At 41.9% G+C, this 23,273-nt stretch overlaps 1 protein-coding gene across 10 annotated transcripts in view; it reads right to left on the bottom strand.

The window, feature by feature from the left end:
- The window catches only part of kank1a (KN motif and ankyrin repeat domains 1a), a 247,080-nt gene that overhangs the window by 30,353 nt on the left and 193,454 nt on the right, over positions 1-23,273 (bottom strand). For all 10 annotated transcript variants that reach the window (XM_043718316.1, XM_043718240.1, XM_043718288.1 and 7 more), the window contains one exon: positions 17,644-20,310. In XM_043718316.1, coding sequence (XP_043574251.1) covers positions 17,644-20,310 — 2,667 coding nt within the window. The remainder of the gene's footprint in view (positions 1-17,643; positions 20,311-23,273) is intronic.

The raw sequence follows: 23,273 nt of genomic DNA, 5'->3' as shown, positions 1-23,273 counted from the left end.
CCCATGATCACTACCATCCAGGAGGACAAGGTCAGCAGATACATAGGAATACCACCAATGGCAAGCTCCCTGTCAAGCCACACCCCATATTGGAGCTAAATCACATTCCTTCACACTCCCTGCGTCAAATTGCTGGATCTCTCTCCTTAGCATCATGGTGAGGGTAGCTACACCCTGGGATCTGAAGGGGCTTGTAAAGGCAGCCCAGCCACTACCATCTCAAGGCCACCTGGGATGAGCCATAAATGCTGCTCAGCCAGCGGTGTCCAAATCTCACACATTAATGATGAATAATATCGACATTACTACCAATCTTTGCTCTATCTGCATCATTACCAGACTTGGAAATGTGGTGAATAGTTGTGGCCTGAATACAAATGGATATGAGCTGCCAATTATGAAGTGGTTCCCTGCCCATTAACCCTGCTCAAGTTCTCTTGCCTCTCAGCTAATTTCCTAACCATGTCAATAATTAGCCTTCAATTCCATGAGCACCAACGTCAGCCCTAAGAGCATCATCTCCTGATTCAGGATGCAAATTTAGCAGCAGGCATGGAAGTTAGCTATTCTCATACACTGTTCTTTACAACCTGAATAATGGGGAGTATGATGATAGGTGAGAAGGAAGTCAATGGCTCCATGCTATCTTCTGAGATCAAAGGTACTGTCCCGATATTTCAAAGGGCCCCATGATAACTCTGCATTCCCAGGCTCTTGGGATGGCAGCAGACATTTTGGCCCCTCTACCCTTCCCCAGTCAGTCCTCCGCACTCCCCTGGCCAGACAGGCTTCCATACTTGGCTAACTTTAAACAGCATCTGTCCATTACGCTCAGTGCCCAGTAGCAACCTTAACCATTGCTACCTGATCTCTATTGTAGGCATAGGATAGACAAACACCCCCCCAGAGAGGGGAATGCACTGGGTACTCACTCCAGAGTGCAGGGAGATGACTACCTCAATAACATCTAACAAAGATCTGAAATAAAACAGAAATTGCTGGAGAAATTCAGCAAGTTTGGCAGCTTGAGTAGAGAGAGAAGGCAGAGCTAATATTGATCCTGAACTGTTCTGAAGAAAGAGGACTACCTCACTTGCTGCCCAGCATTTTGATGCAGGTGTAAACAGAGAACATCACTGGAAAATAGAACTTGGTCCTGGCAAGCTGGCTTGCCCTCAATCCACCTTTAAAGTTTCAAGAACTTGATTGCAAATATTCATGTTACACTCAATCTGATTTTTGATCTCTCCCCAAATCTAGTTCCCCAGCTCACCTTGCTCCCTGAACCCCAAGCACCGACACAAAGATTACACCCTGAGTCTAGGATAAAGGACTTTATCAAAAGTCTCAGAAAATCCACTTCATCATCCTCTCTCCAGCCCTTTGGTGTGATCTATCTTGCACAAGTCCAACCTGGCTGTCTTTGTCCAGAATCATATATCACTGTTATTTCAATTATAGTCTTTAGTCATTTCCCAGATTTGCTAACTGGTCAGTAACTTTATTGCTGGAACAGCACAGCAGGTCAGGCAGCATCCAGGGGGGATGAATGCTAATGAAGGGCCTGTGCCCGAAACGCCGAATCTCCTGTTCCCTGGATGCTGCCTGACCTGCTGTGCTGTTCCAGCAATAAAGTTTCAACTTTGATCTCCAGCATCTGCAGACCTCACTTTCTCCTGGTCAGTAACTCCCTGGTTTCCCGCACTGACCATTCTGATGTATGAATGTTACTGACCATTCTGATGTATAAATGTTATGGGCCACTTTCCAATCAAAACAAATTATTTCCAAAATAGAGAGGAACTGTACAGATCATAGCTAATGCATCTGAAATGTTTTCATTTTTCAACCCTGAAATGGAAACCATCTGACCCTCAGGATCTATAACTATTTCTTTGGTCATTGATACTACTTATGAAAAATTAATTTTAGTGAGTCACTGTGCCTGATTCAATACCAGTTTCTTGGGATGTCTTCTTTCTCCATTCTAAATCCCATTGTAAAATAGTTTCAACATTTCTGCTATTTCCTTGCGTTCATTTACAACAGCACCTTGGCTAGTTTTTTTAAAAAGGGACTTACATTTCCCCCAGCTACCTTTTACTTCCTCAAAATTGTAAAAACTACAAAATCAACCGAGACACTTTGCAGGTTCTTCATGGTCCCATTCAGCAGCTTGTTCCGCTATCTGTGGTGTCACCACGAGCAGCCTTGAATGCTTTCCTTATATCTCTGAATCTACACTAGTTGGCAAACATTGTGTGCCTTTTCTTCCTATTTAATGTTGCCTCTTACTGTTTTGCCATCTATGGTTGTCTTGTTTGGCAGCAGGACAAAGTATCCTGCACGATAGGCACCTGGTCTACTACCTCAAACATGCGCTCCCTCCTCCACTGACAGTCAGAGTGGCAGCAGCGGATCACACACAAGATGAACAGCAGCAACATATCAAAGCACCTCCAATAAGCACCTTCCATACGTGTGGTCTCTCATCACCAAGAAGGGTAAGGGAAACATAGTGCCCTTTAGGTAACATCACTGGATTCAGAGGCCCGGGCTAATCTGGAGACATGGGCTCAAATCCCAGCATGGCTGTTGCTGGAATTTAAATTCAACTAATCAATCTGGAATCTGACTAGTCTCAGTAATAGTGATAATGAAACTACCATGAACTGTTGGCCCTAGTTACCCTGGTCTCTTTGTGAGATACGTGGAACATTCCTTGTTCCAGTCCTATTCTATGCCACCACCCATAACTCTTTCTCCAATGTATCGATTATATCATTTGTGCTAATTCCCACTCATCTGGAATTGAAAACATTTAGCAATTTTACTTCCAATTTTCACCTCGCTTTCACCTTAACCTGTTGCATCTGACTCCTCCTCTCCCTTTCTCAATATCTCTGTTTCATTTCTGGGGATAGACTGGCCACTAATATCTACTATAAGCTGTTTGATGTCCACAATTACTTTGACTATACATCCTCACACCTGTGTCCTGAAAAAGACTACTCCATTCTCCCAGTTCCTCAATCTCTATTCTGATAATGCCAACTTCGAAAAGAGAGCCTTCGAAATGTCCACCTTCTCCTTCAACCGAGGATTCCCCAGCATTGCTGTTGACAGGGCCTTCAGCCGGGTACAACCTATCTCCCGCACTTCAGTCTTCACCCCGCTCTTCCCTCCCACAGTGATAGGGTCCCCCTTGCCCTCACCTACCATCACACCAGCAACCACATCCCAAGGAGCATTAGCTGCTATTTCTGTCACCGGCAGCAGGATGCCACAACCAGACACATATTCCCCTCCTTTCCTCTTCCCTCCCTGGTCAGCCTTCCGTAGGGACCGTACCCTCCAGGATATCCCGGTCCACACTTCCTTTACTCCCAGCACGCTCCCAGTGTCACATAGCAACTTCCCCAGCAATCGCAGAAGGCGTAATCCCTGCCCATTTACTTCCTCATTATCCAAGGACCCAAATACCTTCCAAGTGAAGCAGTGCTTTTCCTGCATTTCACACAATCTAGTCTACTACACTCGCTGCTCACAATGTGGTCTCCTCTACTTTAGGGAAACAAAGCGTAGACTGGGTGACAGCTTTGAAGGACATCTACATTCCATCTGCCATCACCCTGAGCTTCCGGTTGCCTACCATGTCAACTCACCACCCTGTTCCCTGGCCAGCATCTCTGTTTCACTGAAGTGCTCCAGAGAAGCTCAGCACAAACTGGAAGAACAGCACCTCACTTTCTGCTTGGGGACCCTACAGCCTTCAGGACCCAATATGGAGTTCAATAATAGGGCTTGAGACACCTTCTCCATGTCCTTACCCCAACCCCCACACACCAGGCCTTGTTATCACATGGTCTGCTATTACACACAACCCATTGTTAGCCACCAACAGTCCCCATTAGTAGCCATTCACCATCCAAACCTGATCATCATCCACTTCTTTGTCTGTCCAACTGTTCTTCTCTCTCTTTGGGCTCTATCCCCACATCATTTACTCCTTAAGCCCTCTCTCTCCACCCTGCCTTCTGCATAAAAACCAACCTTTTTCCTAATGACCACCAGTTATGAGCAAGGGTCCTTGGACCCAAAATGTTAACTCGGATTTCTCTCAACAGATGCTACCAGACCTGCTGAGATTTTCCAGCAATTTCTGTTTTTGTTTTTGATTTCCAACGTTTACAGTTCTTTTGTTTCATAGATAACGGTATGGCAGACAGAACAAAATGTTGCTCATGGGGTTTGTGCGAGGGAGAGAGAGAATGGGTCAGCTGTACTGAAAGCAGCCCATATGATGACAGGGTCTGGGGTGTGCAGGTGAGTAAAGGACTTTGCAGAAGGTGTCTCAAACTCTAAAATTATTGAATGCAATATTGAGTCCTGAAGGCTGAGGTGGCCCTAAACAGAAAATGGGATGCTGTGTATCATCTTCTGTAATATTGACTGTCTCATAGCATCACAGTTGGTCTCACCAAAAACTAGAAACTTAGCAGCCATTCTGTACTCCCTCTCATTTCAGACTCTTCTTTGAGGTTGATCATAGGATGATCACTATTAGTTATTCATCCATCTCAACTCTGGTCCTAACTTGGCTGTGGATATATTACGTTATATGTGGAGTCCTGACTATTTAGTAGTCATGTCTCCAATAGGACTATCATGCTACAATCTCCAAGTGAAATTTGCACATATAATTTACTTAATTTTTTGCTTTTTACACTCTGTGCAGTTATACAAAGGACTATTATACAGGCCACCATACCTAATCTGTCCTGCTCCTCCCCCAACAGTGGCCAAAGCACAATTGTGACTATTTCTTTATTTATTTCCCTTTTTACTTATGCAGCATTATTTACACCATCTTCTCCACCGAATCCTCTCCCAACTCCTCCCCCACTATTTACTTGTTTACAAAGTTCGCAAGTCCACTCTATTTGACCTCACCGTTTGGAAACATGCCCCAAGTTCAAATCTGATGAAGCCCGTTCTGTTGGCACAGTCCCTTTTGGTCCAAGTGCTGATGGCAATTCCATGAAATAGAATTCCACTTTCAGTCAGATATTCACCTCCCTCATCTGTATCTCCCCGAGTCAGGTTGCACGCAGAGAGTAGTAGGGGTGTGGAATGCACTGCCTGCAACAGTAGTAGACTCACCAACTTTAAAGGACATTTAAATGGTCATTGGAATGGCATATGTATGAAAATGGAATAGTGTAGGTTGGATAGGCTTCAGATTGGTTTCACAGGTCGGTGCAACATCAAGGGCTGAAGGGCTGTAATGTTCTATGCACATAGCTCACAATAATATTCCAGGGATCCACAATAATCCAGGTCCTGTCTTTAAATCTGGCTCCAGCTCTTGATACTCAACCCTAAGTTTTTGCCTACACTTCCTGGTTTGTGCCCTCAAGCTGGGCATCATTCTTATCATCACATCACCTGGCTCCTCTACAATACTGGGTGATGCTGGTTCAAGGTGTACCTCACCCTGTTCCAAGGTACACAGACATCTCAATTCTACCTGCAATAGGATGTCATCAGGCCACAGAATTATTAAATCATAATGTTACATCCCCATCCAGTAAGATGAAGGAAGACAGGTAATGAATAAAAAAAAACAAATAAAACAAGTATCCACCGAAAGACTCAATGAGTTAACCAAGTGGAGAGCTGATTCATACAATCCCCAGATTCAGTCTGTGCTCAATGAGCTGACTGTGATCATTGTCCTTAATTGATATAACATAGCTCCCATCAGTGCAGGTGGGTTAGACAGAGCACTGGAGAGCAGAGAGGGACCGTACCTGGTAGGGAGCTTTTTCTCTTGATGTGGGTGTTGCTGGCTGGCAAATGTCTGTTGTTGCAATCGGAATAGGTTAGAATCAGCAATCGTTCACTGAATCCAGGCGCAGAGCCTCGGAGGGAACAGGCTTGGTGGGATCAGATAGTGGTGTAGAAGTGCTGGGGAACTGTCGCATATCTGAAGGCTGAGTCTATCATGGATAGCACATACAGAGCGGTGGTCACTCTATGGGCTCAGAGTCCACAGGCGAGGAGGAATTGGATGACCAATGGGCAAAGAAAGTGAACTAGGCAGGCAGGCAGGAGTCTCCTGTGGCCATTCCTGTGCAAAACTGACATTCTGGTTTACACATTGTTGGAGGGGTTGGGGTGAAGAGAAGGAGAGTGGTCTGTCAGAGGTATGTAGCAACTCCCAATCTCATTGCATTATGGATGGTTCTGATGCATGGGGAGGAGGACTAACTGTGGGAAGACCATCGTGTGGACGGCACAGTGGCACAGTGGTTAGCACTGCTGCCTCACAGCACCAGAGACCCGGGTTCAATTCCTGCCTCAAGCGACTGTGTGGAGTTTGCACATTCTCCCCGTGTCTGCGTGGGTTTGCTCTGGGTGCTCTGGTTTCCTCCCACAGTCCAAAGATGTGCAGGTTAGGTGAATTGGCCATGCTAAATTGCCCATAGTGTTAGGTGAATGGGATAAATGTAGGGGAATGGGTCTGGGTGGGTTGCGCTTCGGAGGGAGGGCCTGTTTCCACACTGTAAGCGATCTAAGTAATAAAGGATTTAATCGTAAGGGGAACAGATAGACGTTTCTGTGGCCACAAACAAGACTCCAAGATGGTAACAAAAAAAAAAACAGACTGTGGATGCTCGAATTCAGAATTGTTCTGAAGAAGGGTCACTGAATCCAAAACTAGGTGCATCAAATGTGCATATAGATTGGGCAAATCAAATCAATAGCACCATTAAGGAGCAATTCCTTCAGTGAGTACAAGATGGTTTTCTGGATCAATAAATTGAAGAACTAACTGGAGAACGGGCCATACTAGACTAGGTATTGTATAATGAGAAAGTAATAATTGGCAATCCAGCTACGTGAGGTTTCTTGGGGAAGAGTGACCATAACATGATAAAATTTCTCATTAAGATGAAGTTGTCTCCGAGACTAGAATCCTGAATCTAAATAGAGGAAACTAAAATGGCACGAGGTATAAGCTGGCTATGATCAACTGGTGTTTTTAATACGTATAGGAATAGAAAGGTTTAGTGAAGATGAATGTAAGTCCCATATGTTCGAAACAGGCTAAGTTCTAAATGGGGAGCAAAGAGATAATTACATATTTTGGTTTTGTTTTCACAAAGATTAGATTAGATTACATTACGTTACATTACAGTGTGGAAACAGGCCCTTCAGCCCAACAAGTCCACACCGACCCGCCGAAGCGCAACCCACCCATACCCCTACATTTACCCCTTACCTACCACCGTGCCGCCCAAAGGGGGATACAAACAACGTGCCAAAATGTTGGGGAGCAACATGTCGAGTGAGGTGGGTGGGGGGGGGGGGGGAAACTAAAGGAAATCAGTATTAATAGGGAACTATTAGTATTAATATAAATTAGTATTAGTATAAATCAGTATTAATAGGGAAATCGTGATGGGGGAATTCTGGGAATTGATAGTGTTAAAGGCCAAATTCCTGGACCAATAACTGACAGCCCAGAAGAAGCAGATGCAATGGTGGTCATCTTTCAAGATTCTACAGAACAGTTCCTATGGATTGGAAGGTATTTAATGTAACCTTACTGTTTAAACAAGAGAGAAAACAGGAAATTATAGACTGACATCAGTAGTGGAGAAAATACTAGAGTCCATAATAAAAGATTTAAAAGCAGAGCACTTGGAAAACAGTGACAGGACTGGGCCAAGTCAGCATGGATATGAATGGAAAATCACGTTTGACAAAGCTTTTGGCATTTTGAGAGGATGTAATCGTTTAGGGGGAAGGTTAGTGGATGTGGTTTATTTAGACTTTCAGAAGCCTTTTCAATGAGGGCCTCCATAAGGGATTAACAAGGAAAAATTAAAGATGGAGCTGGTGTACCGACATGGATGGAGAGCTGGCTCACAGACAGGAGACAAGGTGGAAATAAAAGGGTCATTTTTGGAGTGGCAACTAGTGACCAGTGGGGTTCTGCAGAAATCAATGCTCAGACCCAGTTATTCACAATGTATGTTAATGATTTAGACAAGGGAACTAAATGTAATATCTCCAAGTCTGCAGATAACAGTGAGCTGAGTGGGAGAGTGAACAGTGAGGACTATACAGACAGGGATACTTCAATGTGATTTGGACAAATTGAGTGAGCAGGCAAATGCATGGTAGGTGAAGTATAATGTCGATAAATGTGAAGTTATTCACTACGGTGGCAAAAACAGGAAGGCGGATTACCACCTGAACCGCGATCGAAAGGGAGGAAGTGCAAGACCCAGGTGCCCTTGTATACCAATCGCTGAAATTATACATGCAGAGTCAGCAGCTGGTAAAGATGCCAAATGGCATATTGGCCTTCATAGTGAGAGGATCTGAGAACAAGAGTAGATATGTCTTGTTGCAATTGTACAGAGCCTTGGTGAGATCACACCTGTGTGTAGTTCTGGCCTCCTTATCAGAGGGTAGATCTCCTGGCTATGGAGGGAGTGGAACAAAGGTTTATCAGAGAGATTCCTGGGAATGGGAGAACTGACAGATGAAGAGAAACTGGATCAGTTAGGACTATATTCACCAATGTTACGAAAAATGAGAGGGCATCTTGCAGAAACCTATAAAACTCTAACAGGATGATGGGGCAACCAGGAGTGTCAGTCTAAAGTTGAAGGGTATAACCTTTTGGAATGCAAAAAGAAGACATTTCTGCACCCAGAGAGTTTGAGCTTATGGAATTCCGGATCATAGAAAATGATTGAAAACAGAACATTAAATGTTTTCAAGGAGGAGACCGGCTTTGGGGATAGAAGGCTTAAAGAATGTGCAGCAAAGCTAGAATAAGGTACGTAGTTGGATGATGATATAGAGCGGCGAAGTAGACTGGTAGAGCCAAATGGCCTGTTCTTATTTTACTGTGTCTAGAATGACATTCACAGTGTATTTTTGGCAATCTTAAAACAGGTGGTTTGACTGTGACATTCAAAAGGCTCTATGGTGTGTGTCAGTTACATGTGGGTGTGGCCTGGGGTGTCTAACACACTATAGAGCCCAACCTTAGCAACGACTCAGCTCAAGAACAATACACAACAAAATGAAAACTTGGGTACAAGTTTAAACGTCAACATGCACACATTAAAAACAGAAAATCACAAGTCAGAACATCTATTAGTGAGTTTCTGTAAAGCAAAACACTATTATGTGCACTGATAGAGCTCGGAAGGATGGCATACAGAGCAGACAATAAAACCTGACATCTCTCTTCACAAACATTCATTGTACACCTCTCTGTTCTTTATTTCAGGCTACCAATACAGCAGATTGTTCTCCTGAATATAAAAACAAAGTTTAATTCTCATTTTTAAAACTGAGCCTCCTCAAACGATCAGTACTGCATAGGTTAACTGGTCAGTCCTTCAGCCTTCCAAGTCAAAACATACTTGTGCTTTGGGAGGACTTTAGCAATCCAGTACGGAAAAGATCAAGCTGCAATCGTTGCACTGAACTAACATGTTTTTCCTGTTGTTCAAGAAATTAAACAATGTACAAAATATGAGGTGCAAGTCACGTTATTGCTCAGGTGACCGGAAATATACTGGCTGCATTTCATACTGAAAAATATTTCTCTTCACAAAAAAAAATTCTGTTTACACCAGCTTGCCATGTTAATAATTGCCAGTCTCCTCAGTTTCATCCTATCAAAACAACTTCAGACTTTAACCATCTGTGGTTACATTTCCCTCCAACTGACTGAGGTTAAATCTAACAAAAACATTTACTGAAGAGATGTACAATACAAGGGTTATTCTACTTAAAGGATCGAAATGCTACGGGAATTGCATTGCCTTTTAAAAGGTTTTTCTTTATTCCAAATGCATGAATTAGACTGAGGTGCTAAAGCCCCTTTGGGAAGTCAGATGGAAGGCTTTTAACAGCAATAAAACAAAACACCATCTGCTCTATGAACAAAGCAGCACAATTTGCTTCATGGAAAGTATTTCGATGGGCACCTCCACACCAACCCCCATCCCACCACAACTCAATACTCTTAACATGGAATTCATTCCACAGACACTGGAAACAAAAATTTGTTAAATTAGATGCCATTTGCAGAGAGAGGAGCAATGTTGCTGTACAACTAGTCCCAGCAGCCATGAGGTAAGTGAGGAAAAACATAGTCCCCTTGTTATCCGCTTCTCCGTGACTTTCAAAGAAATAAAGGCTGAAGGTGGCACATTGAACAAGGACAGGGTTGAGCTGATCATATAGCAGGCTAGTTTGCCATCATCGAATGGCCAGGTATAGACAATTTAAATGAAAGCAAAATACTGTAAATGCTGGAAAATCTCAGTTCTGGCAGCATCTGTGGAGAGAGAAATAGAATTAACATTTCAAGTTTAGGCGCAGGATCCTGTTTTAAACAATGGAAGTATTGGAAGATTTACATTAGAACCAGGTCAAGCCTGTATTTTCAGGAGTAAAAGAGAACCATTTGTACAAAAATATTTTTGCCATTTTCCATTGTACAGATAGAGGTCAAATGATTTGTCCGGATTGCAAACTGACTGTGACAACAAACAGCATTAAACTCTTTTCAAAAGAAGGGTCACTGGATCCAAAACATTAACTCTGCTCTCTCTCCACAGATGCGGCCAGACCTGAGTTTTTCCAGCAATTTCGGTTTGTGTTTCTGATTTCCAGCATCCACAGTTCTTCAGGTTTTTAACATTAACCCTCTTGCTTTGTTTTAGTTTCTGCTTGCTAACTGCATGAAGCATCGGAAAGGAGTCCGACACAGTAGCATTGGCGAAGGGGAGAACAAGCCAATACCTTATCAAACCAGTTGAGGGAACAGAGTGTGGTGGGAAAGAGGAGGGAGTAATGGAAGAAACAACATGAAACTTACAACACACAACATCAGCCTGTCCTTCTGCCAGAAAGCAGAGTCAAAGAGTGATAGTCTTTGGGTCATACAGCATGAAAACAGACCATTTGGTCCATATCCTTCCAAACTATCATGTTCCCAAACTAAACCAGTCCCACATTTGGTCCATATCCTTCCAAAGCTTTTCAGTTCATGTCCTTATCCAAATGTCTTTCAAATATAAATTTACCTGCATCCACCACTTCCTCTGGCAGTTCATTCCACACTTCACTCTATAAACCACGGGACTATAGACCAGTGAGCCTGATGTCGGTGGTGGGCAAGTTGTTGGAAGGAGGGACAGGATGTAAATGTATTTGGAAAGGCAAGGACTGATTAGGGATAGTCAGGATGGCTTTGTGCATGGGAAATCATGTCTCACAAACTTCATTGAGTTTTTTGAAGAAGTAACATAGAGGATTGATGAGGGCAGAGCGGTGAGTGTGATCTATATGAACTTCAGTAAGGTGTTCAACAAGGTTCCCCATGGGAGACTGATTAGCAAGGTTAGATCGCACGGAATACAGGGAGAAGTAGCCAGTTGGATACAGAACTGGTTCAAAAGGTAGAAGACAGAGGGTGGTGGTGGAGGGTTGTTTTCAAACTTGAAGCCTGTGACCAGTGGAGTGCCACAAGGATCGGTGCTGGGTCCTCTACTTTTCATCATTTATATAAATACTTTGGATGTGAGCATAAGAGGTATAGTTAGTAAGTTTGCAGATGACACCAAAATTGGAGGTGTAGTGGACAGCGAAGAAGATTACCTCAGATTACAACGGGATCTTGATCAGATGGGCCAATGGGCTGAGAAGTGGCAAATGGAGTTTAATTTAGATAAATGCTAGGTGCTGCATTTTAGGAAAGCAAATCTTAGCAGGCTTATACATGTAATGGTAAGGTCCTTGGAAGTGCTGCTGAACAAAGAGACCTTGGAGTGCAGGTTCATAGCTCCTTGAAAGTGGAGTCGCACTGGTAGATAGGATAGTGAAGGAGGCGTTTGGTATGCTTTCCTTTATTGGTCAGAGTATTGAGTACAGGAGTTAGGAGGTCATGTTGTGGCTGTACAGGACATTGGTTGGGCCACTGTTGGAATATTGCGTGCAATTCTGGTCTCCTTCCTATCGGAAAGATGTTGTGAAACTTGAAAGGGTTCAGAAAAAATTTACAAGGATGTTGCCAGGGTTGGAGTATCTGAGCTATAGGGAGAGGTTGAATAGGCTGGGGCTGTTACCCCTGGGAGCGTGGGAGGCTGAGGGGTGACCTGATAGAGGTTTATAAAATCATGAGGCATGGATAGGATAAATAGACAAAGTCTTTTCCCTGGGGTTGGGGAGTCCAGAACTAGAGGGCATAGGTTTAGGGTGAGAGGGGAAAGATATAAAAGAGAACCAAGGGGCAACTTATTCATGCAGAGGGTGGTACGTGTATGAAGGGTGCTACCAGAGGAAGTAGTGGAGGCTGGTGCAATTGCAACATTTAAAAGGCATCTGAATGGATTTATGAATAGGAAGGGTTTGGAGAGATTGGGCCAGGTGCTGGCAGGTGGGACTAGATTGGGTTGGTATATCTGATTGGCATGGACAAGTTGGACCGAAGGGTCTGCTGCCTTGCTGTACATCTCTACGACTCTATGACTCTAAATCTTTCTCCTCTCACCTGGGAGAACTCCCACACCCCTGGGGTAAAGACTTTGCTCTTCCCCTTATCTATGATCCTCATGATTTTATAAACCACTGAGGTCACCCCTCAACTTCCTACATCTCAGTGAAAAAAAGTCCCTGCCTATCTAGCGTATTTGTATAACTCAAACTCTCCATTCCCAGCAACATTCTAATAAATCTTTTCTGAACCCTCGCCAATTTAATAATATCTTTTCCACAGCAGATTGACCAGAACTGCAAACAGTACTCCTGAAGAGGCATCACCAACATCCTGTACAACCTCAACATGATGTCTCAACTACTATACTCAAAGGTCCGAGCAACAAATGCAAGTGTGCTAACCACCTTGTCGACCTGTGATGCAAATTTCAAAGAATAATGTACCTGAACCTCTATGTCTTTCTGTCCTACAACACTACGCATCTGTCTTGTTTAGAAGACAGTAAACGCTAAGTTACTAAATTACAAGCCACCAAATATAACCTACCCTTTTTGAAATCTTATCCTTTGTTGCTGAGGAGATAGATAGGTAATAACTTCCAAATTTTAATCTAACTATACTGAAGGGAAACATCATGTCCCAACTTCCACATTCACAAGTTGACCTTGTAGTAAATCAATAAATTTAAACTATCCTATGACATGAAGAAATCAGTCACACAAGCAGATTATTTGCAATCACATTGTGAAATAACCAACCTGTTTTGACTGCATAAACATATTCATATTGCATGACTAATCCCCAAAACTTGAAGTGTTTCCACAAACACACACCTATAATTATTGAACTGAACAGATTGGCTCAACGTGGTTAGTAGTGGAGACTGAAGGGGAAGTAGCAATCTTCTCAGATTTCACTTGCAATTTCCAACCCCAGACATTTCTGGTAGCAATCACTAATGGCTTTGTCTGCACCATTCAGCGTTATTGAACACTTGATCATCAAAATAGCAGGAGCTATTGTTATTGTAAAACATCTTCATGCACAGCTAAATATTTTCTAACAATTGTGGTGGAGAGTGATGCAATTACAACACTTAAAAGGCATCTGGATGGGTGTATGAAAAGGAAAGGTTTAACGCCGGACCAAATGCTAGCAAATGGGACTAGATTAATTTAGGATATGTGGTCGGCATGGGCAAGCTGGACCGAAGGGTCTGTTTCCGTGCTGTACAGTTCTCGGACTTTAATTTACCAATTTACTACACAAGTTCCATCTCTTGTGTAAAATCGTATACAGAGATCTTAAGATTTGACTTATAAGATTTATTTGAATTCTGCTTTATGCAGAGCTATCTTGCTAAAATTTCAATTTCTCTCTTTCAGAAGCAAGTTGCAATTGCTGTCTCTTCCCTGTTAACAGCACTGGTGGCAGAGGGGCAGATATGCATTACATATCCATTCAGAGCAGGAAATTAAATTTATTACTTTGAGGAAAGGTCACTGGACTCGAAACGTTAACTCTGATTTTTCTCTCTCTCTCTCTACAGATGCTGCCAGACCTGCTGAGCTTTTCCAGCAATTTTTGATTTTGTTTCTAATTTCCAGCATCTGCAGTTCTTTCTGTTTTTAAAACAACTTATTCCTTTGTTTAGATGAATAAAGGAAATTAAGAAACGGAATATTCGTAAAGATGGTAAACTTCAGAAAGAGATGTAACTGCTTATATACACCTCTCGGGGGGCTAGAGAATGAGAAAAAACATCCCAAAGGTCGACAACCAGCCAGATGAAAAGCTTTCTCCTCAACTCAGTCTTAAAGAGTTGGCTTCCTATTCTGAGGCTGTGACCTAAGATTTGTAACAGGGGATTTTTAACAGCCTCCAATTACTGTGACTACCAAAATCCTGAAAAGATTTAAAAAGTTCAATGGATCAATTTAGCCAACACACTTTTAGCTGTACTTCCTTTACAGCTAGTATATGCTTCCTTAGGCAGGGAGACCAAAAGTGTACACAGCATTAAAGTGTGGTCTCACCAAGGCATTGTCCAATTGCACTAAGACTGATTCACAGATACACTTCCAATCCTTTTGGCCATAAAGGCCAACAAGCCATTTGCTTTCCTGATTATGTACCATTTCTGAGAGTTAATTTTCCATGATTAAGTACTCGATACCTCTCAATGCCAATATGTCAGTCTCTGGCCATGTAAAAATGATTTGACTTTCTGATCATCTCTTTCAAAGTGTTCTTCGTTAGATGATGAGGTGAAAGCTTGATGGAGGTGTTCAAAGTTGTAAGAGGTTTGATCAAATAGATAAGTTGAAATTGTTTTAAATGGTAGAAGGCTCTGTAAACAAAGCTCACAGATTTAAGGTAATAGGCAAAAGAATCAGAAATCCACAGTCTCAATGGTAATGGGTACAGATTCAATAGCAGCTTTCAAAGGGAAGCAGGATACATAAATGAAAATTGTGTGCTTGGGAACTCTACGGCCTCTGGACTACATATCGAGTTCAACAATTCTAGGGTTTGAGGCACCTTCTCCTATGTCCTAACCCAAAGTCCCACAGATCAGGCCTTGTTATCACATGGTCTTCAATTACACAAAACCCATTGTTAGTTCCCCATTAGCTCTACTGTAGTCCCCATTCATTCTCCTAGCCTGACTGTTATCCACCCTTTTGTCTGTCCAACTGTTCTCCTCTCTCTTTGGGCTCTATCTCCATCTATCGTTTGCTCCCTACCCCCTCCACCAACCCATATTCTGCATAACAAAATCCATTGCCTAGCTCCCATCAGTTCTGAACTGAAATGTTAACTCTGATTTCTCTCCACAGATGGTGGCAGTCCTGATGAGATTTTCCAGCAATTTCTGTTTTTGTTGAAAATTTGCTGGGATGTGGGGAGACAGATTTGGGATTAGTTAACCAGCTCTCTCAAGGTCAGAGCAAAGCACAGCACAATGAGTGAATGCTGTATCATTCTATAATGTTATACATTATCATAAAATGTATACCAATACTGCTCAAAGTTGTTAAGAAAACATTATATGCCCAAAAGCAGAGTTTAAAATTATGAACATAAAATTACACTAAAGACAGGTTTGATAGTAAAGCTAATAGGGTTCCACGTTCACCCCCTGTTGGAGATGACTGCTGGTCACTGAATCAGGTCAATAACGCTATTCATCTTTCTCCAAATTGCACTGTGAAAACTCAGTTCTTGTGAATATCAGAAAAATATTGAGCAAGATCAAAGCTACAACAACTTTGATGAAGAACAATTCAGTAAATATTAAACATTTCCAACTACAGTGGTTATATTCTTGAAATTCTGATGCTGTTTTGTTAATGACTAATCATCAGCCAGCCAATGTGAAACTAACAAAGAATATTCCAAACACTGGTGCATTTTGTCATATCACAGAATATACTTAGTTGTCAAATCCAATCAAGCATCTTGCTGCACTTAGTTTTTAAAAAAATTCATCCATGGGATGAGGGAGTCACTGGTTAGGCAGCATTTATTGCCCAGAGGTCAGTTAGGAGTCAACCACATTGCTGTGGGTCTGGAGTCACATGTAGGCCAGACCAGGTAAGGATGGCAGTTTCTTTCCCTATGGGACATTAGTGAACCAGATGGGGTTTTCCGACAATCGACAATGGGTTCATGGTCATCATTAGACTCTTAATTCCAGATTTATTTTTACTGAATTGCAATTCCACCGTCTGCCACAGTGGAATTCGAACCCAGGTCCCCAGAACATTACTTGGGTCCCTGGATTGGACCACTAGGCCATCACCTCCCTGTTATGGTGTAAAGTGAGCATAAACTGATCATTTAATTTCAAATTAACGTGACCAATGTAAGGGGCTAACTGAAATATTTGATAAATTGCATCAAACTGGATACTAGGCTTCATATGAAATAGCACATAGTCACAGAATCTTCTCCTCCCTTCCCGGACTGCTCTGTGCTATGAAGGACCTACCAGAATAGAATCGCAATTCCAGATTTCTGAAGGAGTTCCGATCAGAATCTGAAAAAACACCGTCTGTAGCACCTTGCATTTGGAAATGGTCTGCTGTGCTTCCCTACTTTTTACATTAGCTGTTCCCTAGATGCTGCCTGACCTGCTGCGCTTTTCCAGCAACACATTTCCATCTCTACTTTTTACATTAGTCCATTGACTACATTAATCTGCAATCTCCCCAGGATGTAAATACTGAGCTATAGAAATCCAAGTCAACATTAATGTGTCACTCTGCTGAGCAATTATACGCAATAAAGTTGATGACATCCTGCCTTATTGCTCGGAGCAAAACAGTTAATACTTAATATTGATGCAAGTCCATGTAGCAGACCAGCTCATTATTTGTTTACCTTGAGTTCACTAAAATGGGTGGCAATTGTATGGTGCTTAAATCAACTTATTTAATCAAAACCAAACATTTCACAGTTCACAATTCAATGAGGAAACTTGTTACATAGCCTTTGAGACTTTCATTAATGTTGCTAAACACAGCACAACAGATCTCTTAAATAACACACTCCTCACTTCCTCCTCTTAATAACACAGTAAAGTTGCAATCAGAAGCAGGTAGTCCACAAAAAAATAACATTGAGCTCCTATGTCTCCAAATAACTGGCTTAAATGTTCTATTGTCTGTACTTCAAAACGTTCAGCAGTCAAGCTTTGGTTCAGATATCTTTCAATGTTAAATGAAGTTTATACAGAATTGCAACTCATTTCAGGATAAAGAATATTACTAGTTTTGGCAAAAGAATTTTAAGGCCTTTTGAATCTCACAGTTTAAATAAAATACATGATCCAAAACATGCGTTGAATAGATTCACAGGGCTATGACAAGTTTTGTCATCACAGATCAAAGGGGAAGCTGGCTCGGTGATGAAAATTCAATCGGGCAAGAACATACACAAACTGACTTAATTGTACTCAAAGTTAATTTCCAAATATGATGGAAAAAGGTTTAAGCTAAAGACAGTCCAAGTTTGAAAACCTTTACAATTAGTCAGAATGAGGAAACACATTAAAATACTGCTCTCAATTACAAAGCTCTATCTCTATTGTGACTAACCTGTCATCACAGTGTCCACACAAGGATTGACGATGTCACTGTTCTTTATTTCCTCAGTGTTCCCATGTTTCATGACAGAATTTATTGAGGTCAACGTGTTGATAAGCTGGGAGTTGAGAGATCCAATCTGTGAGTGGGGCTGCCCAAATGCATCAGCTAGCTCGGTGTAATTTTCAGCCAGTAACATCTGCTGCTCCTGTAACAACCTTTGCACACGCTCAACATAGTGGTTTAATGTGGAATCGGTCTCTGGATCAGCCTCTTGGTTTTTTGTCGCAAACACGGCCTCATTTCCAACACCGATACTTTTTGTGTTTGGTGTCACAAGTTGATGATTAATTGTACCACAACCAATATTTCTGGTCTTCAAACCAACAAGATAGTTCTCATTTATGTTTAATTGGCCAACTCCAAAATCTTTTGTCTTAACAGATGACTTCTCCAAATCAATATCATAAGTGGCTGTTGTACCTACACCAATGGAGCGCGTCTTAAGAGTTCCATTAACATCTTTCACCCTACCATCTCCCACAGCTACAGTTCTTGTTTCAATGGCTATAGTGTTGGTTTCTTTATTATAATTGCTCACAAGTGTATTAGTCATAGAGTCTGTAAATGTTACTAGCTCAGTATTTGTGAATTGATTCAATCTATACATGTCTGTGTGTGTGTGTTGGGTTGCAGTTTCAGGTCTTGCAAATACAGCTTTATCAGTTGCATAAATGTGGATAGTGTTCGTACTGGAGGAGATTAGTTCTTTTGGTTGACAAACAATAACATCCACTGAACAATCACCACAGCCAACTGATTTAAATTCCTTGGTTTGAAGAACTTTCTCCCTCATCTCAATAAGATCTTGATCCTGAATGCACCCTTCTGTGTTTGTAGCTACATCTGAGAAATTTTTCTCCGTCCCACAATCCACAGTTTTATCACACATTACAACGTGATGACCGACACACATATCCTGCAACTCCACCTTCTCGTGTACAACCCAACAGTTCAATGGTATATCTGGCCCCACAGCAACATCTTGGAGATCTGGTTTACAAGTGACTCCCATGCTGTGGGTTTGCTGTCGAGTGCCTACACAAGCATCACAATTGCTGACATGGTCACCAACCATTTGGTTTCTCGTTTGTACTACTGCTTGTACTGATGCAGTGGAGACCAGTGGTTGTACCATGACATATTTATCTGTCTTTTTCCTTGATCCAGCAACCTGCAGCTCTAATTTCAGTTTACTCATCTCCACTTCATGTGTAGCTTCTTTTAATTGCACCTCCAGCCTATAAATCTTCTCTTTTAGCGCATCGATGGTCTGCTGTTGTAGTTCAATTTCCATCTCTGCTTCTGTAGTGACACCTAGCAGAATCTCAGTGACCCCAACACAGGCATCTGTATGTTTGACAGTTGGCCCCACTGCTACATCTTTGAGAAGTTTTGCAGATCGATTGTAAACCACAATTTCATTCATATTCACATCTGCTCCAGAAGCTATGGACCTGTATTCTTTCATCTTTACCAACGGTTCTGCGCACATTTTACTGCTGCTTAGTTTCTCATCACTACTGTCCTGAATCTTCTTTTCAAGCGCTTGCATTTCTGCAGTCAGTTGCCTGAACTCTTCCATTCTCAGGGAACTCTGCTCTAAACTTTCCATTTCATCCTCTGAGTCAATGTGGAGTTCTCCCCCCTGCTTAGTCTGGAGTAATTGTTCAAAACGATCTGCATTTCCTGCACTGTAGGATCGCTTTCGGAACCCACATGCAGTATTCTGATTTGAAGTCTTTTGGTTTTTCAGCTGCGCAGTCAATTGCCTGCGTTCTTCTTGTAATACTGAAATTTTTACCTGTAAAATCGGAATTGTTTTCACCTGCTCCTCAAGCTCTTTCAGTCGTCGCAATGCAACCACCATTTGTTCCCTGATGTGCTGAAGATGCATTGGGGTGATGTTAGTGACTGGTGTTGTGATACCTGAACTTAAAGGACTGTGACGGATGGAACTGCCCATCGATGAAATAAAATAAGGATTGTAATCCCCATTTGCTTGGAAACCGTTCTGAACTTGCTGAGAATTTGGAGATACTTGATTGGGTCCACTGGATCCCGTAAATGAAGCTAAAGAGCTGGTGGAGCCCATTCCTCCAAAACTTGCAAACCTCGGTCGGCGGGCATCTCCGATGGATGACTGCATGATCAATCGCTCTTGTTCCAACCTTCGACGAGTCTCCATCAGAGTTTTCTCAACATGGAAGTTGTGTGCAGTTGGTTTTGGTGAGGGTGGTGGTAACAGCTTATTTTCCTGAACAGTTAAAAATGCCGGTGTTGCCTCAATACCACCAGTTCTTGTTTGAGGAGTGTGTTGGCTTCTTGCTCCAATAAATAAAGATGGTGACAATTTGCTGTCTTCACTGTTGGAGGAGGACAGGGACTCTGTTGAGGTCCATCCACTGACCTGATCTCCAATGTTTCTAAGGTTTGCGGGTGTTTTAGCCACTTTGGGCTTTCTTTGGATATTCAGTTTCTTTATGGTGTTTCCTCTTTGTATATCATCAACATATTTTAAAAAATCCAGGTCAATTTGAAAACCATAAGGTGTCTCCACAGAATATGGAGATTGTGGATCCTTTCCATCTTCTCCATTTAAAGATTCTTCTCCTTTCTCTGTCGGAAAAAAGAAATAAAACTTTAATTACAAGTTTGCCAACATGAAGCTACATTTTAGAAAGTCATTTTACTTTGCTTTATGTTTCCTTTAAATTATCGCTCAGAACAATCCTAATCAAGGAAGGTGAACACAAAGTACAGATCTGATCGCCAGCCACATGCAGCCTTGCTTTTAAGGTTCTGTGAGAATTTTGCAAGGATAGCAGAAGATGAGTTTTAATAATTAGTTTACTACGAAATATCAGATGTCGTGGATTAAAAAAAAACACTTCTACGGATACCTTTATTAGCAGCAAGTTATAGCACACAGAACTGAACTTGATGCAAACTTCAGACGCACAAATCCTTTGGAGACTAACTTGTGCATTAATCAGATGACCACATGCACTGAATGCAAAATTCCTCTGGGGGGACAGAAAGGGTATATACACAAGTTGCTCATCCTAAAAAAAAACAGAACACTACTGCCTTCAGTTTTTCCTTTCCCTCTAAAAGAGGACGGAGGCGGCTTCACATTTTACTAACGTAAAGACGTTTTAAAGAAATCATCTGCCCTCCTGTGTTTTTAACAACTGTTTTGCTGGCTGCAGTACAATCTCAATCAGATTTCACTCCAGAGCAAACTCACTAAAAGTATGCAGTCCAACCAGTTTCCGATACAGTCTGAAATTCCACAGCCAGGAGAGGAACTGCCTAATCAAATATCAGGGTAAAAACATCACGATAAACTCTAGTATAAAGTTATCCACCCAAACTAATTATTGCACATTATTGAATACTCTTATATGGCATAAAAGGCAGCTGCTGTTTCAGACTCAATAACTGTTCAAGGTTGGCCTATACTGCTAAACAGGAAAGGGAGAATTCCATTACTTACAACTGCAAACAAGCAACTGTGAAGAAACACGATCCAGCATCTGATATGGTAGCCAAGTTTATAGCAGACAGATCTAAGTTCTCCCGTCTTCTCCTTCCACCCCCCCACCAACCCCCTCCCACCCCCACACACACCCCTGCAGCCAACTTGCAAGAAATAAAGTTGTCTTGCTTAGAAAGAGGGCTTCGTACACTTTCGGAAAATTTCACTTCAGCCGAGTGAGCTGTCAACTCAAGTCCTGCCTGTTCAAACTCATGCTGTGCCCTATAAGGGAAAATTTCAGTATTACTGTAAACTTAGCCAAGTACAGCACACCGTAGCATAGGCTGAACTAACACCAATCAAATCTCTGTTTTTCAGAATATCCCCAGTTCTCCCACCTGCTGGTGAATACTGTCTTTTTGAATCGAAACAGAGCTTCTTCTGTTCATTCAAACTGAAACAGAAAAATAGCAGAACAGATTCTACAATATAAAATTGCCAGACTGGAAATAAAAATCATTAAAAACTTACATTGGAAAAAGAACGTGTTTATATTATATTTATATTAAACTATAAACTTCAGTCGAATCTAAAAACTAACCATTACCATTCAAAATACTACATTGAAAAAAATTCATGCAAAGTCTGAAATGCTTTAAATATTTGTCGAGGCTTCTTTGGAAATGAAAGCCATAATTTTAATTTCAAGGCAAGAATGTGATGATTTCACTTCCCAGACTTCAGCTGAAGACCTGAGGTGGCATTTCAGGTGAGGACATCACCACCAGAGTCAGGTGAGGTTTCAAATCCAGGAATAGGGAAAATTCCAGAGTTGGGGGCGTGGCCAAGAAATCCATTGATTAAAAGACCGCACCCCCCACCCGAGGATTCCAGTAGTAAGGACGCTTTGTGCTGACAGTTTTCACTGACAAGTTAAAGACTGTGAGACCCACAATTCAAATGAGGTGTATACTCTCAATTCCTCATCAGTCATGACTTGTCCATTTAAATCGAAGTCCTAATTCACTACAGTAAGTGGGGGGGGGGGGTTCAAATTAAGACACCCATCTGAACTAATAGACCAAACCATTCTAAGACACATGGGTACATTAATGTGAAGGGGTATGTGATATGTCTGAACACAGTCAGAAACCTCTGTGTAGTGTTAAATCCGCCACCCACACCATTTCTGATGAGAAGGGAAGGTCACATTGACCAAAAATCAGCTTTTATAAATAGATTCAGAAAAGCAGCAACCATATCACATCTTATTCACAAAATGCCTTTAAATGTAACAATAGGTCATGGACAGTAACTGTCAATCAGTATTGTTGCTGTGTTTAAAGGCTTTCTTTGCACATTGATTGTTGCACTGTACACCATCAGGGCCCTGAAAATGGGATTCTTTTTTCTATTCTTTGGGATGCATTCCTGCAATTAGAAAATAGTTGGGAAATCTGGGACAAAACCTTTAAATCAGCTTCTTAAAAAGAAAAGTAACAAAACTTAAACATGTATTTATATATCACCTCTCAAGAGATGTCACCATTTTGTAACTAATATTTAAAATGTCATTGCCATGATGATATACACCACAGCAATCAATCCGTAAATAAGGTCCTAAGACACAATGAGACGGTTGACAGATCTTGTGGTGGGAGAGCATTTTGGTGATAGTGACCACAACTGCCTCACATTCTACATAGCTATGGAGAAGGAGAGAAGCAGGCACAATGGGCGGATATTTAATTGGGGAAAAGGAAACTATGATGCTATCAGACGTGAGTTGGGAAGCATGGACTGGGAGCAATTGTTCCATGGAAAAGGCACTATATACATGTGGAGACTGTTTAAGGAACAGTTGTTGCGAGCGATGCATAAATGTGTTCCTCTGAGACAGGCAAGAAGGGGTAAGATAAAGGAATCTTGAATGACGAGGGCAGAGGAGCTTCTCGTCAAAAGAAAGAAGGCAGCTTACGTAAGGTGGAGGAAGCTAGGGTCTTGCTCAGCTCTAGAGGATTACAGGCAGGCGAGGAAGGAGCTCAAAAATGGTCTGAGGAGAGCCAGGAGGGGGCATGAAAAAGGCTTGGCAGGAAGGATT

This window comes from Chiloscyllium plagiosum, chromosome 2, assembly GCF_004010195.1.
Source record: "Chiloscyllium plagiosum isolate BGI_BamShark_2017 chromosome 2, ASM401019v2, whole genome shotgun sequence".
Taxonomy (NCBI): Eukaryota; Metazoa; Chordata; class Chondrichthyes; order Orectolobiformes; family Hemiscylliidae; genus Chiloscyllium; species Chiloscyllium plagiosum.
Note: the sequence above shows the minus strand (reverse complement) of the source record. Positions and strands in the feature narration are given on the sequence as shown.